The sequence below is a fragment of the Natator depressus genome, chromosome 4 (genome assembly GCF_965152275.1).
Source record: "Natator depressus isolate rNatDep1 chromosome 4, rNatDep2.hap1, whole genome shotgun sequence".
Taxonomy (NCBI): Eukaryota; Metazoa; Chordata; order Testudines; family Cheloniidae; genus Natator; species Natator depressus.
The window spans coordinates 27,610,101-27,629,961 of NC_134237.1; the positions used below are offsets into that span (position 1 = coordinate 27,610,101).

General features: G+C 42.6%; 1 protein-coding gene across 4 annotated transcripts; it reads right to left on the reverse strand.

Moving 5' to 3' along the window:
* Positions 1 to 2,804: 2,804 nt before the first annotated feature.
* TRMT10A (tRNA methyltransferase 10A) lies at positions 2,805 to 18,362 on the reverse strand. Of its 4 annotated transcripts, none has more exons than XM_074950667.1 (8): positions 18,276 to 18,362; positions 15,886 to 16,167; positions 14,633 to 14,795; positions 12,244 to 12,315; positions 11,677 to 11,751; positions 9,854 to 10,003; positions 8,634 to 8,739; positions 2,805 to 4,776 (listed from the first exon to the last, which is right to left on the reverse strand). In XM_074950667.1, exons 2-8 carry the CDS (start codon positions 16,083 to 16,085, stop codon positions 4,607 to 4,609), a joined length of 936 nt encoding a protein of 311 aa, XP_074806768.1. In that variant the 5' UTR covers positions 16,086 to 16,167; positions 18,276 to 18,362; the 3' UTR covers positions 2,805 to 4,606. The 4 variants fall into 4 exon arrangements, with proteins under 4 accessions (XP_074806768.1, XP_074806767.1, XP_074806766.1 ...); XM_074950666.1 differs by lacking the exon at positions 18,276 to 18,362 and adding an exon at positions 17,656 to 17,808; XM_074950665.1 differs by lacking the exon at positions 18,276 to 18,362 and adding an exon at positions 17,547 to 17,699.
* Positions 18,363 to 19,861: the final 1,499 nt, after the last annotated feature.

The window sequence follows — 19,861 nt, forward strand, 5'->3', positions numbered from 1 at the left end:
GACTGCAGGTAGAATGACACACTCTTTTTGCAGAAAGCAAGCAATTATCTAGATCAATTCCTCTCACAATAGCTGCGAAGTGTCATGTATTTAACACTGGGGGTGGGGGGAAAGGGGAATGTGGGGAAAGAAAGGGTGGACAAAAATGCCCAACAAAACCAACTAAATAAAACCAAGATCACAGAAATGGTGGCAAGCACAGCCTATCTAAAACTGGAACCATTTATTGAAATCTTACCTTAACCCACCCTTTTGGGCATGTTTGGATAAGAGGTCACACCTGTTTTTGGTTATGCAAAAAACAAACCCCAACCCACCAAGTTTTGCAAAACAAAATAAAAAATGTGATCCCTACTTTTTGGCCAACTCCAGTTTATAGTTCCACAGTAAGATTATTCAGCTATGCCTCGGGACATGCTCCTTCATGAAGTGTGACAATCTTGGAAAATTTTACTAGTGCTGTGCCACGCCATTTCAGGGAAATTTAAGCTGATAACTAACAATATTTAGAATTCCCTTCTGCAAGTTCTCATCCTGACCAAAAATCATTTCTATCTGTTATGATAGCATGGTGCCCATTCATACTTTTCAGAGCAAAAAAGAGTGCATTAAGAACTGAGCAGCAACCTCAGCTCGAAGGTCTCGTGTGGTCATATTGGGAACATGTCAAATCCTGTCAGTTCACTAAAAGATCTAGGCCAGAGGTTCTCAACCTTTGGTCTGCGGCCCCCTGGTTAACAAAACAACTGAATGGTTACATGATGCTATCGCTCGCTCCTTGTTTGCGCCTACTAAGTTACATTGAAAAGAAAGGGAGTAATTTAAAATACTTTAAATGAATACTAATTTTCCACGTAAGCAGTTGCTAGTGTTGCTCCAGGAGCATTATTCTACAGTGAATGGGAGGAGGACAGGCGTCTTGAATGGGACAGTTGATCCATGCAGCTCACTACTGTTAAGATGCAGTACATACCAGGAAAAAGTTTGAGAACCATGAACTAAAGGACAACAGGGCAAGTTAAGGATGTAGGGAAAACAACTGAAATCTCTTGATTGAATTGATACCTTGTTTCATTACCTATCTTTGTTCTTTAAAGTAAATGATACAGTCAGTTTGAAGAACAGTAGAACAAGCCCAATTTGAGTATGAGAGTCCTTACTGAACAAATGATGGCAACAATGCTAATGTGTCCTTTCAACAGCAAGCTTAACTTTCCTCTGAAACTGCTTGTGGTAGGTTATTGAGCAAATATATTAGAGAGGGAAGTGTGTTGGTTTACAGAGACAACTACAATCAACAACATTTTCTAAGTTTTTTTCCCCAATACCATCTGTAACTTACTGCATTTGCATAAGGACACAAAGCTAGTCTCCCCCCATTCTCTCTCTCACTAAAGATAAGTTGCAAGATATGTACACTCACACATTTAGCATAAGTGCTCCAATAAATATATTTAACAGGTCAAATAGTCCTTTAACATATTAGTGACAAGCCATTAGATATAATCTAATTTTTGACTGATCCTAATACTAATGCTTTATGATGAAATTTCCCTAAGCTAAAGAAAGTGTGCATGTCTTCCAAGTCCCCCTTTCACTCCATGCCCTTGAGCACCTGCTCTTTTAGTTACTTGGCTTCCCTTCAAAAAGACAGGACACAGCAGTGATGGAGACTCCTATGACTATTCTTGTGAGGTCATCACATTTCATCCTACTGTAATAAAATGAGATGGCCTATCTTCAAACTATCACTGTCCGTGACATGAACAGCTCAGTCTGCAGTCTTCAGGATCCTATCTGCTGTGATTGAAAAGGCTCAGATTTAAAAATTTTATTAAAGTTAACGTTAAAAAAAATTATGTAATAAATAGGTTGAGAAAAGAGAGTGTCTGTACATCTGGGTATAGTGCTTAGATTATCCACAAATACAAAGTTTGTTTTTAGAAGTCATGATACATAGAGCACATAATTAGCAATAACCCAACTTTAGGTCAATAGATTTAACAATTTCGTTTAAATATTAGAATCCAAATACAGTACTCAGCTACATCACTCATGAAAAGTTGTACAGAGATTTGGTTGTGGAAAACAAAATATATCAATGAGTGGAGATTGTCCCTCAGTAATTGAGAATTTTGCTACATTAGTTTAGAACACTCACATCCACATCAAGCATTTTTGAATACTTCATGAAGTGCTCAGGTTGCAATCTAATATTCCTCAGAGTATTTATACTCCATCGCTCTTGGAAGCTATTCCCAGGTTATTGGAAACTTGGCTGATTTATTAAACGTACAATCTTTGTGATGCACAACACACACAAATAGCTATGAGTTATATACTCTTTACTGTCCGAGCTGAAAAATTAGGTTGCTCGTCTTAAAAAGTGCAAATCTGAAGTTAGTGGAAAGTTGTGAGTCATATGTCCTCTCCAAAATGAATCACTTTGCCCAGGACAGAAGTCCTGAATGTTTCATTTTGTGTTGCTCTATTTCATTGATCAAGCATCTCCTACTTGCAAATGACTGATTTGCACATTATGCAACTCATTATTTAAAAAAATGGTAATGAGGAGTGCTTTATAACCACTTTCAAATCATTATATTTGACACAGTAAGACATGGTAATATGTTTGTGGAAAGAAAAAAAAAAAAAAGAGAAACCAAATGAGAGAGGCAGTGGCTAACACACATTACAGATGAAAACGTAAGGAAGAAATTCTTTTAAATAGTGTGTAATATGTTGAAACAAAGACATGAATATATTTCAAAGTTATCTGCAGAAAATGATGTTGTAAAGTGTCCATTTCAGAGCTTCTTTGGGTTAAAAAAATGAATTCTTGCTTAATATGTAATCACACCAGTGAAGAGACCAGAGAATATATTTTGTTGTTAAAAAAAACCAAAAAACCAAAAACAAAAAACGTAACTTCCACCATACCAAAAAAAAAAAAAAGTAGTAGTTCTGGTCAATAGAACAATGCAGAAGAACTACCTTTTAGAGTTGTGGAATTAATTCCTCATGAATAAATTGTGGCATTTAATTTTAATGTGCTCAAATCTGAGAAGGAAACAAGACACGTGGTAGAATTAAAGAATCTTAACTGAAACTTCAAATGCTTAGATCAGATTTAATGAATACTATGTGCAGCAGTATGCAATACCTCAATTGTAAAATATACACTTTGTACCTTTGCTATTTTAGACATTTGTTTACTAACAGAGGAAACTGGTACTGGCAAGTGCTTTACTTTGTTTATGCTGTATATTTCTTTGGCTCTTCAAAACAAAACAAGACAATGCTTTTGTCCAGAAGTTTCTCCAGGTTCAGAGACAAAATTTAACACATTTCTCTTGGCATATCTACACAATAACCCCACCACAGTATTTTATTTGAGCAACAAACTGTTGCCCACGACCTAAGGCAGATGAATCTTCACTGTAGTTTATCAGATGGCTGCCTAAAGAGTTCTCAAAATTAATTTATATTAAAAAAAACATTAAAATGATCACACTGAACATGTCAAATCATAATGTGCTTGTTGCCAACCCTGTAAAACTATAGGCCACATGTACATCTACACATATTCCAGTTCAATTCCCAGTCTGAAAGTGGTGACAGTGGAGGGAGGACTGGATCTGGATACAGAGCCAGTCACATCTATATCACCTGTTCAAAGCCAGCCCACGCCACAAGTGACCAGAAGCTGCTACCCTCCAAATGCTCTTGGGGACTCTATTGATGATTGCAGAATTGCTCTCTGTAGATACTTGTCCACATCCCAAAAGCTACACTACAACTGGCTCCCTTCTGGATAGTCCCTGCAGAAAGGGATGAGAGAATGGCTCCTCTGGTGCGAAAGGACACCTTCCGCCCCCCAAGGCTGTCTTTTGGCCTGCTTCAGGAGTACTGAAATGGCTATTTTAAAAATTTAGTTAGAACAGAGAGCTTCAGGCAGGTCTGCTGTGACAGAGGATGTTTTTAAAAAAACTATGTCTTAAAAAAAAAGTGTCCAAAGCAGGCCCAAAGCAGAGTTCTTGGCTCCCAATGTTTTTTCAGAGACTATAAGACCATTCTTTGCTCAGAAAAGCCCCCACTGATGGTGAGAAGTTATACACACTTTGCAACAGGCAATGCCGGAAGGAGCTTTTAGATTCATTGACCTTTGACACTCATTGCTTTTAAGACATAATATAGGATAGGGGTGGGTAGAGAATAATAATAAAATATCAAGGGTACATGCACAAAACAGGGACAGTTACTAACACATTAATTATTAGCTTCCATCACAAGCTTCAAGAAAATAAAATAAAACCGTTCTGTATGTATCACATAAAATATTTTAAAAAGGAAAATAAATATTAGCTTCCATAACAAAATAAGTTCTGCATTTGCCATTAATTTACTTTATAAAAAGCGAAAAAAAGGAAGTATTTTCGAGGTAAAAATAACATTTATCTTTACCACTCCTTTCCAAGTGTAGCCACTTAAACAATTAAATACCACTAGTTCGATAGATTGTTCTCAGAGGTTTCATATAACTCATGTCTCATTTCTATCCTTTGTGCCACATGCACTTTACATTCCTGCCTGCTTCCACAGTTGCCTAGTCGCTGTCCGAGCTATTATCTTCACCAGCTTCTTTTTCACGCAGCTCGCATTTGGAGGAGTCATTGGCTTCGCCCAGAGGACTGGCCCCTTTCCGCGGTGGCAAGACACTGAAAAATGCTTCCTTCCAGTTTCTCTTCTCCAGATAAGAGAGGATTATCTCAAACACTGCAACCAAGAGAGACGACCAGCTCTTCAATAGTGAAGTAACTGAATTTGTGACAGGAACAGAGACTAATTTTTAAAGAACACACATTTAAAAACATAAGCCAACTGTTGCAAGGATCTTACCTCTTCCTGCAACAATGCGAAATAAATAAAGCCCTCTGGATTAAACAGAAAATGCAGTACTGCTGCAGCAGTCAGTTCTTGTATGAGCTTTCCCTCTGCCCCCAAAATAAGTATGCTTTGAAAATTATTTAGAACAGCCTTACAAAGTCATGGAGACACACCCAACCCAGGCACACAATGTACTTGCTTCCTTTTACTACACTAAAGAATGGTGAAGAAAAGATCATTACCCAAACAAAAACAGTTGTCATCTCTTCCACCCACCGCACTCTGACAATGGAAAAATGGGACCATCACAGTTATGCCACACTGATTTAGTTGCATTTGTTTTTAAATAAAAGGACATAAGTTAATGTAGGCCCTAAATTTGACCTGCCTTCTTATAATATTTTGTAATTACTCTATGTGTAGTATGCTTAAACTTCTTAGTGCTTTATAAGCAGTTAAATCTGCACAATGATCCTCCAAACAGACAAGTAAATATCTACATTTTACAGATGGGGAAATGGAGGAAAGTTGCTTAACTTCTGCCTAATGCTGAGAGGGACGCAACATCCAAGCCAGCAGTTCCTAGCTCACAGTCTTGATAGAAAGAGTGGTCTCAATACAGCTGCCAGAACTAGAAAGAATGTTCAGAGGTGGAGGGAAATTTTAAACAATGTTTTCCAATATTACAAAGTACTAGTCTTAGAATGTTGCGTTTAACTGAAGGAAACAAAGTTACTTATCCATATAATCCTCTCTTGGCTATGCCCGATACGGCATTTTGGATCCAAAAGATGAGAATCTTTTAAATCCTAAACCAAGTACAGTAAAAGCTGTTTTATCTGGCACTTCACCAACCAGAAAGCTCTACAAACCAGCATTTCTGATCTTCATTGAAATTCTGGTTTATAGTCCAATTGGCGTGGAGCCGGCAGGGGGTTGGGGTACAGGAGGGGCTGTGAAGCACAGACTCTGGGAGGGAGTTCGGGTGCGGGAGGGGGTGCCAGATCCAGGGGCTGCTCACCTTGGGCAGCTCCCTGCAAGCGGCGACCTGTCCCGGCTGCTTCTAGGCAGAAGCGCAGCAGGTGGCTCTGTGTGCTGCCCCTGCCCCGAGCACTATCAACACAACTCCCATTGGCTGGGAATCTGTGCACTGCCCCCCTCCCATGCCCCAAGCTCCCTCCCAGAGCCCGCGCTAAAAATCCTCCATGAGCTCTAATTATATCTCAAATGTAAATTTAACACTGTTCTTGTCCATCTTCCACCACCCGGGGGTTCTATTTAATTAAAATGCTTGAGAGAACAGTAACCCTACTAAAATGTTTATGGTATGGATCTATCCCTCCTCATGCCCCCCTGAGACAATAGCAAGAGAGCCCAGCCTGTGGGACCTGGTACTATACCTTTCATTTCCAAGAACAGCAGAGTTAGAACCAAACAGGTGTTTCACTGTGCAATAGCACATAGTGAAATAAATGCAAATATATATATTTATAGTTTAAAAAAAACAAAAACAAACAAACACGAAAATATCCCTTACGTTATACATACAGATACAGAATAGGGGTGGCCCAATTCTGCCATCCTTATTCATGTCAAGTTGTACTTTGCATGCAAGTATTCCTATTAAAATTGGGCCAAATAATATTAAGGTTGCAATATGTGCAAGGGATTGAATTATAATAGTTAAATTTTGAATTTCCTGTCTTTTGTGCCTAAAATCCTCAGCACGGATACTGCATTAACACTGGATTTTAATAGAAGTATTTTATGTGTTTAGTGCTTTTCAATTATTGTTCTCAAAATGCTTTACAATGGCACATAAACATAAAAAAATCCCATTTTACAGATAGATACAAAAGAGTCAGAGAGGCTAAGAGACTTGCCCCAAAACACACAGTGGATCAGCAGAAGAGTCAGGAACAGAACTGCGATCCGACTCCCACCCTAGAAGATAGCTCCCAGAAATTATACTAGAGCAGGGGTGGGCAAACTTTTTGGCCCACGTACCACATCTGTGTAGGGAAATTGTATGGCGGGCCATGAATGCTCACGAAACTGGGGGTTGGGGTGTGGGCTCTAGGGTGGGGCCAGAAATGAGTTCAGGATGTGGGAGGGAACTCCGGGCTGGGGCAGAGGGTTGGGGTGCAGGGAAGGTGAGGGCTCTGGCTGGTGGGCCTGAGGATGAGGGGTTGGGGGTGCAGGAGGGTGCTCTGGGCTAGGACTGAGGGGTTCAGAAGGTGGGAGGAGGATCAGGAGTGGTGCAGGAGGTTCGAGCATGGGAGTGAGTCTGGGGTGCAGGCTCTGGGGGGTGCTTACCTCAAGCAGCTCCCAGAAGCAGCAGCAGCATGTCCCTCCTCCGGCTCCTATGTGGAGGCACAGCCAGGCGGCTCTGTGCGCTACCCTGTCCATGGGCACCACCCCTGCACCTGCTGTGGTTCCCGGCCAATGGGAACAGTGGGGGCAGCATGTGGAGCCCCTTGGCTGCCCCTGTGCGTAGGACCAGGAGAGGGGACATGCTGCTGCTTCTGGGAGCCGCACAGAGCGGGTCAAGCCCCGGACCCTGCTCCCTGGTGGGAGCTTGAGGGCCAGATTAAAAACATCTGGAGGGCTGGATGCGGCCCCTGGGCCGTAGTTTGCCCACCCCTGTACTAGAGGTCAGTATACGACTGTTGCAGGAGAACTACTAAAATGGACCTAGCTAACATCCTGCAGTTTTTTATGGATAATATGTGGAACCCTGTTCTCTACCTTTTGATACAAGATTTAAAGCTACAGCTGTGTGTGTGTGAAAGGTTTCCAATATTTGGGTTTTGGTAATACTTAAGCTTAATCATTAATTAATTAGTGACTTAAGATTCAAAGTTATAGCTGATTCTCTGCTAAATTTATGATGTACATCCACTGGCAATTCTGAGATTGGATGAGCATGCCATTGCATACATCATCCTCATTTGATAATATTTAAGAGAATAAAATACTTTTAGCAACAATAATAAAATGAAACTTAGACATTTTCAATAAAATAAGAGAAGGCAGAAGAAATTCAAAAGGTGCAAAATAAAGACACAAAATAGTAAAACCAAATTTAAAAAAGGTTGAGGAACAACCATATTGCATATGCTTATATTTAAATCTAACTAATTACTTAAAGGTCGCAGGTGTCAGAACTGAAAGACTAAGGGCTTTAAAAAAAAAAAAGATTAGGTGGAGAGAGTGTGGCTGCATACCTCAATCTAACAGACTCCGAAAATCAAGTACACACATTTTGGGCTCTTGCTAAATGCCAATGCAAAAGAAAGAATCGGGGAGAGAAAACAGAATTTTGCTACTAGCAAGTTGAACAAATTGTGCAACTATCCACCATGAAAATCAATGCACACCTAAACTGTGGAACAGTGGCAGTTTTTCATCCCTTGCATTTATCTTTTAAAGGGAACAGAAATACAAGGGTAAATCCTAATATTCTGGTCCTTTGACCGTTTTCAAGGAGGGAATTTAGCCACTGTGGGTAGGATTTTCAAGAGTGGCATGTTTTCCATACGACAACTCAATGGGACTTAAGTTCCTAAGTCACTCAGGCACGGTTGGAAAAAATCTCACTTTTATAAAGATTAAAGGCATCCAGCCACTACTGAAATAAGAATTAGGTCTTTATATGCTGACGTACTTTTGAAGATTCATATAATTTGATATTGCTGACACATTCTGTAACATTTTCATTTTTATTTTTCAAACTCATGACTTACCATGATTAACTGCCAATACTTTCCGGCTGTTCATTTTCACAAAATTTCCAAGAGGAAGCTGCACATGACCAATTCCCTGTTCTAGTGCTTTTTTGTAAGTAATCCCCTGTAGCAAAGACACCCCCCAAAAAAGGTTAACCAAGAATCATGATTTTTGATCAGACTGTACAATACAAATGAGCTTTCTACTACTGGGAAAGAAAGACAAAATGAATAAGATAATTACTGTTTTCAGGCAGGGGTTTTGCAAGCAGTGTCATACTGTTGCAACTCAAGACAAAGTGGGAAATACAGTCTGTTTTAAGGGAGTGTTTGTGTTCAACACAGTAAGAAATAATACAAATCATTCAGATTTGTATCTTGTTTAGAGAACATTCAAACTCAATTTTACCTGAGCTGTTTGTTTATTTTTTTTAAAAAAGAGACGCTACAGAGTAGTGTTTTTGTTTTTTTTTTTTTAATTCCAGTACTACTTTAACGCTTATGAAAAAGTAAGGAATTGGTACTGCAGTGACTACATTCTGCAAGCAAATAGAGCCTTATTTAGTTCTCAGCCTTTGACAGTAGCTCAACCTGCTTTGTTCTGAAGAATCATTTGCCAAAACAAAATTTATCCCCCAAATTTTTTTATGACACATGAACTATTAAATAGGTCAAAGGGCATTAGTTCGGTACACTATCCAAAGGAAATAATTTTTAATAGTGCTCTAACCCTTCCAGTAGCAGTCTAACTGACATGCCAATTGCATAGAGTACAACGCCATGTCCAGGCATTGAACTAGAACCCAGAGGCAAATGTGTTCCTTGATTAGGCCATATTGACAAACCAAGTTATTAAAGAAGGATGTCCAAGATCCATTACATGTACAATCATGACAATTCCGTTTACACATGCAAGTGAATAACTGAATACACACAAACCAAAGATCTCTTTCAGAAAATCTGGCCTTCAGTGGGTACAACAGAAGATTAAATTTAAGCATGGATCATTATAGATTTGAAGATAAAATCAAAACATATTTAAAAAAACAAATCAGCAAAAAAATCACTACATACAACCACCTCCAGAACAACGTTTTGGTTTTTAAGAGTTTTATTGCACAAAATCAACCAATATGTTTTTTAAATAAGTATCCATTTTTGCTGATTTGCATGTGTACAGTAATAACACTGAATTAGATGCTGAAAGAGCAGCTTTAAAGAAAGTAATATCCGTCTACCTTGTGGTGATTGTGATCCACCAGACCTCCAATTACATAGGCTTTAGTCTCATCTAGTTCATTCAGCACGTCAGGGGAGTCTGATGTAAGATACACAAGGTCTTCCTTCTTCATTAGCTCATTATAATGCTCTGATGAAATATGGATATCCTTTGAGATACAAAGAAGTTCAAATGTTACACATGCTATTGAATAATGCTTGGCCAGGCTAAACACCAGCAGAAGTACCAATGGAGCAGTGTGTCCATGCTGCCCATGCCAAGTCAAATACAGTTTTGTCCCATATCCACCGTACTGCTTTCTCGGTATCGAACCCACAGTTCCCAGCATAGCTCTCTGAAGCAGTGGCTTGTGAAAAGTTTAAGGCCTTCTGAGAGTCCAGAGGAATTGCAGAAGAGGTCAAACACTTGTGACTCCCTGTGGAAAGTCCCTGTGGCCCTAAGTCACTTCCAAGACCTTTTTTCGAAAGGGAAGCCAGAATAAATGAATCATAGAATATCAGGGCTGGAAGGGACCTCAGGAGGTCATCTAGTCCAACCCCCTGCTCAAAGCAGGACCAATCCCCAATTTTTGCCCCAGGTCCCTAAATGGTCCCCTCAAGGATTGAACTCACAACCCTGGGTTTAGCAGGCCAATGCTCAAACCACTGAGCTATGCCGCCCCCCCCTCTCCCCCCGCCTGATGCTCAGCTATTGCTTGGCAAGAAGGGTTTCTGCTGCAGCTTTTAAAAAGCAGTCACCAGGACTTGTGTGATGGAACTGGTCTATAATTTATGAATACAGTTTGTTGACCAAGTTATTGTATGAATATATTGGTTTAGTTTAATAGGTGCTGTAAGAAAAATCAAGCAGGAAGGGAAGAATAGCTCAAGATATGCCACTTCTCTGCAAACACTCAAGTGTTGTTAAGAAAGAATGCCAGGATAGGAAAAAGACCACGTACAGATTTATCACATGGTTTAAAAATGATCACTTTCAAGAGAGGGAGTAGTTGTGTGGGCGAATCAGACCCAACAGACTGGACAGACACCCCTAGTGGGGGTATCTGAAGAAGTTAGGGCCACCCAGACTACCATCAGGGGATGGTAAGCCTCTAGTCATATGTTATAAAAAATCATTTTTTAGCCCAACACTAACAGGCCAGCCATGGGTGTTTTATTGCAGCGTAGACATACCCAAAGAGATTTGCTCAAGGTCACACAACATTTGACAGAGCTGAGTAAGGAATTCTGACCTCCTCCTAGGCAATCCTTCCTCATGCAAATAATTAAAACAACATAGGAACATTATTAAAGAAAAAAGAGTTACAAGGATAAGAAACCCAGCATGTCAGCAATCTTACTGAATGTGCCATTCTTGACAGTACTGGCGTTATTTTCTGGAGCCAGGCAAGGTAGTATGGGCCAGCTCATTAGCATTTCACCTCTGGAAACCAGAATCTAGTCTTGATCAAGGCATAACAGATGTATTTAGTTTCACGGTTAGTCAATACAATCTGAGATAAAAAGCCAGGAATAGCAAGAATCAAGGAGTTGGAGCATTACAAGTCAGCACAGAGATGCATCAGCAATATTAACTGAAGAAATGCCAACTTATGCAAAGCTAGTCTCAAGTCAGGGCAGTCACTCGTATGAACACTAAATTCACTCAAAACTGAAGTCATTAAGAGCTAAACTAACACCACTTTTTTGATGTCTTGACAAAATACAGTACATGGAAAAGATACAAGCCAAAGAAACTGTAGCAATCTTTGAATGAATATTAAGACTGTATTTTTCTTGGGAAATTTCAGAGTCACAGAATTGCTTAATTTTCTGTCATTACCTTCCAGTTGACCCATCCTTTGTCATTTTCATTCATGTTGTTCTTCAACTGGCCTCCATGACTGGTCAAGTAAAACTTAAGAGGGATACAAAAAAAAAAGTGCAAAATATCCAAATTCAAGATGCTGATTTGTCACCACATATGCTTTATCAGACAAGCTTTGTATTCTGAAGTGTTAACTAAAACTCACTTTCATTATTTACCAGAGGAATCTGGCACTAAGAACATTTTTTAATGGTCAGTACAAAGGGTTAACAACTAAGCATTTTTTGCCTTATGTCCTGCAGAAAGAAAAGTGTACATCCAAAAGCTATCTTGGACTGGCAGCTTTTATACTGACATTCATATGCCTTTTCATCTATGTAGGTATTTTTATGGTGGTCACTATCAGGAAGGTAGTGTTAGCATTCCTTTAATACAGGAATGACAGAAATATGATCAAACCAAGTTATTTTTTTCATTTTACTAAAATTATACTCTCTTTTGGGCAAGGACTGCCTCTTCTACATGCTCTGTACTTCACTAAGCATGGCCAGTGCTCAAATATAGACAGTTGTTGTAACATACCTGTACAGGATGTAACGCTTTACGGTTTTCTGCATAACATCTCTGAATTTGCTTGTGAAGCTTCTTGACATCCTGTATGTAACACAATTTGTTTTTATACAGTCCTTCAGACAGATCACCACAAAATGCTTTACCAAGAGTCAGTCAGACGCTAGAGAGAGAGAAAGGAAGCTTTTAACCAGCAAAATAGATTCCTGAGTGGGAAAGCATCAGACCCTTCGAGAGAAAAGGAGAATGACAGCTGTGAGGGAATTATGTACACACACAAATATATGCATCTCCCATAGAGTACATATTTAACAACTATTACAATAATTGTGACTCGAGTCACATTATTATTCAGTCACTCATTGACTTATTACATAGAACATACACATATTACTATTGAGTTACAGATTGTAACTACTTCCAGGAACAGAATAGACTCCTTTATCATGTTTATTTTAACTATAAAAACACCCTTTCACACCCACACAACACACCCCAGGGAAATTTACTATTTTTTTTTTTATTATTTCAAACAAGTCATGGATATGAAGTTCATCAATACAATGTTTTTATGTAACTGCAATAAAAACAATGTTTAGACTATCCAAAAAATGACAAACAAAAAACAAACAAACAATGGCCTCCCTCTAACCAACCGTGCCAGGAAACAATCAAACTCGCCAGACCCTCCACCTATAATCCGTCAGCCTGCATAAATACCTGAGAAAAACTACGGGCTTTGCACGCAAAGGAAGGAAGTGCATTCGAGAGTCTAGAAACTTTTATAGAAAATGCCCTACCAGCAGCAACCTCTCATGTATCTCAAAGGAGCATCTCTGATCTCACTTGTGACAGTATGACATAAAGAGAAATGCCTCAGGTAACTGGGTTCCAACCCATTTAGGACTTTAATAGGTTCAGACAATCACTTTGAACTCTACCCAGAAACCTACTGGACAACAGTGACACTGAGTACTAGTGTTATATGCTCCCTGTATTACACTCTAGCTGCCTGTGTATTTTGCGTTAGTTTGTATTTGAGTGTTTCAATGTGCAGCCTCACCAGTGCAATATGGTGGTTTAGTCTTGACTCATTACTCAGACTGTCAGTTCTTCAGGGCAGAGACCGTTCTTAGGGTCTGTATTTGTACAGCACCTACCACAATAGGGTCCTGATCCATGACAAGGGCTCCTAAGTGCTATAATAATACAAATAATAAAGACAGATGATGATAGAAAGGCTTGCATCAAAAAAGAAAAGAGCACACTCTTCTCGCCAGATGTAGGTAAAAAAAAATATGCCTTTTTGTCTACAGCTGCTATTTAGTCAACAAGTAGTACAGTAAAACTCAGATGTCACCAGGGTCATCCCTAGAGGGGTGCAGGGCCCGGGACATAGGCGCCAAGTTTCTATCTGCCAGGGGGTTCTCCCCCTGGCTCTGCCCAGGCCCCGTCCCCACTCCACCCCTTTCCCCTGAGGCCCCATCTGCCCTGTTCCACCCCCTCCCCCGAGCGCGCTGAGCCCTCGCTCCCCACCCCACCAGCGCCTCCAGACGCTGAAAGGGCCATAGACACTGGGAGGGAGGAAGAGCCGCTGATCAGCGGGGCCCGCAGGTGGGCAGGAAGCGCTGGAGGGGTTGGGCGAGGTTGGTAGGGGGGCTCCTCTTTGCTCCCCCGCCTCACCTCCCCACGAAGTGCGGGGCCCAGGGCAGTTGCATCGATTTGCTGTACCCTAGGGACGGCTCTGGATGGCACCTGGCTTACAAATGGTGGAAACACTCCCTTGGAGTATAGGGGGTGCCGTTTCTGATTCTCCTTATTCCATACCCCTACCCACCAAAATCACTCCAATGTTTTCTTTATTATCCAGAAGCCAATTCAACTTCATCCATTCTGAGATGTCATAAAAACTCGAAATTACTTGTTCTACTGGACCATACAGCTTTGATGTGACTGAAACAGAGCTGAGTATCACCATAATACTGAACACACTGTATCCCATGTGTTCTCACTAACTCTGCTAGGGGCCTCAAACATAGCTGGAACAGGAGAGGGAGTGGGGGAGAGGAAAGACCTCTGCAGTACCCCTCAGAAGAGTGCTCTTGGAGCATGAGAAAATTTAATGGCTGATACCAGGGACAAGGTTCTACTTTCTATTCTGGAATCAAGTCAATTTACAAGAACAGATCTCCAGGAAGATGACTGCTATTTTTAGCAAGTTTACATAGCGGTACTATTTTGAAATCTGACAGATTTAAGAAACAAACATATAAGCTATCCCTCATGCACCAAGACAAAGAGATTATTTAATTTTCATCTACCCACAAGTTCTTCCACTCTCAGATCATGCCATATCAGTATCAGAGAATCCATGTGCTTCGAATAGCAAAATTTCATTTACCTTTAATACCATCAAGTTGTCAAAACTGCAGTCTATAATAAGACGAAGAGTACTAGGAACAACATCCCTACGTATACGCTTCCTGTCACTCTCTTCATTGTTAGATTCCAACTGATACTGACGCTCCAGTTTTCTTTTCTGGCGTTTCTCTTTTCGTCTCTGCCTAAAAAGTTATAAACAGTTAAAAAATAAGGATTGCTAGGTCTGTACAGCTGGTTAGATGTTCTGCATGGTGCAGATGTTAGGAGATTAACATATACTTTATTGAAAAGTTCAAATAAGAGATAGTGTGAGGCTGCCCCGGTTTCTTGGGTCGTAGTGTAGCAATGGAGACAAGTTCAGAAACAACCCATGGCTCATTTTTCTCTGTTTGTAGAATAGCGAGAAAACCTGTAACACTAGGTGTGTGATCCAGAGCTAACACACACCACTGGAAAGAATCCCATCTATTTCAAGGGGACTTGGATCAGGTCATATACAACCACTGTGGACAAAAGAGCCAGTTAGGGGTCTCAGTGAAACAATATATGTTACACTCCAGACTCTAACATATCTTTTCAGTGGTTTAGGAAGTATGCTACAGTGTGAGAGATGGGAAGGGTCAGCCCAAGATCAAGGCGGGAAACTAAGGCTCAAGAAGTTCATTCTGAATAGCCACTGTCTTGGGAAGGTACCAATTGGGCTAACACCGGGGGTTCAGCTTGACCTAGAAGAGCCCATGCTTTGATACCCCTTTCCTTACCCCCAAAATAAATTCCTACCATCACATCATCCTAAAAGATAATGAGCCACTCTGATTGTGACAGCATCCTGTATTATCAAAAAGAGGAGACTCTCACTGATTCCTGGTTCTAGCCTCGCTCATCAGGCTACAGGGGCTGGCAGTGATACAGGGGCAGCACACTCAGCCAGTTCAGAAAGTAGAAATAATATCTCTCGTTGCTCAGCAACAACCATTTTGGCCAATTAGTGCAGAGCATTTGCAGGTTTACCCTCCTGACATCCTCAACCTGCTGAGAAACAGTTGCTGAATCACAGACCATTGAGGACACTGATCTAAAATAAGTTCTCCCTGGTGCTCTAACAGAGAAGCCCAGCATGTTTCACACACTCCACATTTGAACCAACACTGACTTTAATTCTCTTTTTTGCTGTGCATGAAGTTTATGTATAAATTCTGCTCACATACATAATCATTAAAATTAAATACTGGATTGGAATCAGCAACATAGGAGACATAATTCAAATCACACCTGCGTAAATCTCTTTGCTCTTCCCATTGTTTCTGCTTCATTAGCTTCTTCATTTGCCTCTTTGACATCACTGCAATGCTCTCTGTCTTGTCTGATCCTGCCTCCCCTTTCTTGACTTGATTGTCATTTGAATTAATCTTTTCTTCCACATCAGAAACGTCTGTGGGTAATGGATTTTCTGCTGGCATTTCTGATGACATTTGCTTTCCGATGGCTTTAGTGGATCTTGTCTAAAGAAGCTTGAATTTGTAGAGTAAGTCTTTTTTTCCTCCAAGACTGTTTCTGCAAGAAACAGAAGACAGAATAGTTCAGAAATACCACAAGAAGTCTACTTCAGATTAGTATCACTTTAAACCTACTGTAAATGGGGGGAGGGGGCGGGGGGCAATGACAAACAAGAACCGTAGACAGGCTTTTCCCCAATTCTAAGCCTTGGTCTGTGCCTCAACAAGCAACTAATGCTCAAGAGCAAGTAGTAACAAATATAACTGTAGTATTCAATACTTTTCTAGAAAATCAGCTCTTAGCTACAGATGACATACCACCTATTTAAAGATTTATTTTAAACCCAGAGGAGGACAGCCTAAATATGCTATGTTATGACCAGACTCATTTAATTTCTGTGACCACCTGTCAAAATTGAGTTCAAAATGACCCCCAAATGCATGTGCAGGAGAAAGAATATCAGGAGAACAGAATTCTGAAAGCATGACTCAGATGTCTGTTTGTTTTTAAATAAAGTTCTTTGTTGTTTAGACAGCCTATTTACTGCAGATTTCCCAAAGCTATCACTTTCAATAAACAGTTTTACCTCTTCATTTTTTAAAAAGAATTCAACGTAGTTGCATATAGTTCTTAGTTGGAAGTCCCTCATAATTTTTTTGGTTTTCCAATCACCTTATCCTATTTTTTAAGCGTTTTTCTTTCCCCCCACCCTGTTGCTGTGTAAATCCTGCAGACAAATAGGGGGCTATACCAGACCAACAGTATAGGGAAAAGAGTTAAATTAACTACCATGCATACACAGTACCCTGAAAGGCACAAAGGAAAACAGAACAAAGTAGAGAACGTTTCTCTACTCTTTCAGTTATCCTGATGTTAGAGGTTAATTATAAACAGAAGTTAAAATTAATTCAGACACAAGTTTGATTTTAAGAGACCCGGGGGGCGGGGGGGACGGCGGGAAAGAGATTTTAAAAAGACAGAAAATCTTCTCTGGCTCTGGAGAACGGACTGGCGGCTTAATGAAGGGGCGAAGCAGGGACAGACAGAAGCTCCTGGCGCAGGAGGTGGGTGGGGCACCAGCCGAGTCGGATTGAAGCCTGCACACAGCGCTGAGCCCCAGGCCATGGCAGCGCGCCGCAGCGCCAGCACGGGAAAAGCGCCGCCGAGCTGCTGCGGCCCGGCGGGGACAGTCGCTGTTCTTCCCACCGCGGCGCCCAGGGAGCCCCCGCACCGCTCTGCGGAGAGCGCGCGCGGCCCCGCCCCCCGGCCCGGGGGCCCGCAGGCGAGCGAGACCGGCCGGCGGGGCGGCTGCCGGGGCTGATGACTCGTGAGGGGGGAGTCCCGTCCCGTCCCGTCCCGTCCCCAGGCTCAGCGCAGGCGGCTGGCGGCAGCGCTGACTCACGAGCACCCACGGGGGCCGGCCGCCCCGCATTTACCCGCGCGCGCGGCAGCGCGAGACTGGAGCGGGGGGGTCCCGCCTCCAACGGCCAGAACCGCTTCCAAAGCCCCCCCCCCGTCCTCAGCCGCGGCACCGGCGACTCACACAGTAACCGGAACCGCGTCGCCCATCTGACGTCATCGGCCCGCGCCCCTGCCTTTGGGTCTATCGCCGGGGGCGGGGCGGGCGAGCTGCAGCGTCAGCGCGGAGGCGGCTCAGCCAGTCCCCTCTTGTACCCACACCCGGAGTAACGGCCTCCCCCCCGGCCGCCCGGCGATGTTGTGCAGACCTAGCCGGGGTGAATCTGCCCCAACTGTCTGGCTTGCCACAGGCGCCTCGGGCCCCTCTCCAGCCACGACACACAGGGCCACCGGGAGGAGACCCGCAGCGTTTGGGGCGTGTGAATTAAACCGCACGCCCCGCAGCCGCTGCCTCAGGCGGCAGCGACCCCGCTCTGCCGGCCGCGCGCGCCCAGCCTGGCCCGGGAGCGAGAGTCGGGGCCTGAGGCAGGGGCCGACCCACCAGCGGCAGCCTGCGAGGGGGAGGCCCAACAACTGGAACAGCTGCGAGCTGACAGCCGCACAAACCAGGCTGGTCAATCTCCAGCGAAACAATTCCCCTAGTTATCGCCGGCGTCACCCCCGTCCTCACAGGAAGCTCCCCGATACGGTTAAGGAGGGTGTGCGTGTGAGGAACTTGACTCAGGTGCGCCGCGGGATACAGGTACCTGGCCGGAAGCATTAGGGGATTCCTCGGTCACAATGTGGCGGCAGAACAAAACGCCTGTACGCTGTAAGGAGCGCTGTCGTGTGTGATAGATCTACTTTTATTTATGGTCACACCTCCCACTATTTTTAGACTTCACTTTTGCTTGGGTTAATTTCCCTTGGTCTCAGCGAATACGTTTTCTTGACCACAGAGTGTTTCTGAAACCCCTTTTTATGAAACTCGTGTCTCGCATGATGACGCTATGCGGGGGGAGAAAAGTCTAAGAATATCATGCCATTGTTATTGGCAGAATTTGAAAACATACTTAAAATGACAGTTGGCAGCATAAGAAGAGATATGTATTCATCATTCAGTTTATGTACACTGGGACTATTACATAAATTAACATGTTTTACAATACCACTCCTTTTCCTAATGTAGAAAAAGCCTTAATCATGTTTCCTCAAAAGCAGTTTTGTCACTGACATTTCCTGCATGCTAGTCACTTGAAGTGTGCTTCTGCTCTAAGAAGTCAACTGTTCTGCATGGCCCCCCGCCTAAGTCTACAGGAGAATGAAAAGATAGCAACTCTCTCTCAATTATACCACTGCTACTATCACAAACAAATTACTGAAAAGTCAAAAGCTGTGTCCAGCTATTTTGGGGATGCCATTCCAGTAATGGAAAAATTAGCTACACACTTACCCGAAGTTCCTTCCTCTGCATCTGGTTCACCTGTGCTTGACTGGCAGGACTGACTGGACTGTAGTGGACTCAAAAACAGGTCCTGTCTTGCTGCGCAGCTGGATCCCCCAGTTGCCTGTCCCCCATCTTCCTCATCCACCTCCTCCTCCTCACTGTTCATGGCAGGGGCCTGGGACTCAGGCTCCTCCGAGGTATCCAGAGTGATGTGTGGGGTGGTAGTGGAGTCTCCACCAAGATGGCAGGCAGCTTGTTTTAAGAGTGGTAGATCTGCAGCTTGGCACTGTATTGATTATTGGCATCCCTGAGCTGCCCTTCTGGTATGCCTGCCGCAACTTCTTGGCTTTCATGTAGCACTGCTGCTGGTCCCTGTTGCACCTCTTCTCGTGCATCACCCAAGCAATCTGCTCGGCGATGTCCACATTTCTACAGCTTGTTAGCGTCTTCTCCCCATGCCCCCAGGAGATCCACTATCTCCTGTGTACTTCAGACATGAGTGCATCATTGGGCAGTTGCGTTCAACAATGGAGAGCCGCTAGGTGTGCTTGCCAAGCTGGGCAATCAGGAAAAGGAATTTTTAAAATTCACATTTAAGGAGGAGGGGTTGAGCTTCCAGTCTATGTGGCCTCTGGGCAGTCGAGTTCACAGTGGTGACCACAGCAGTCAGTTTGGGGTATTGTGGGACAGCTGCTAGAGGACTGTTAGGGTCAACACAGCGTCTATACTCATGCTGTGTTGACCGTAGTACATCGACCATGGCTTGATGTCATTCACGGAGGTGGCGTTACTATGTTGGCATAACAGGGCACTTACATCGTTGGGAGACAAATTTAAGTCTAGACATATGCATGACTAGGTCAACACAAGGCACCCTTACGTCAACATAACTTTGTAGTTTACACC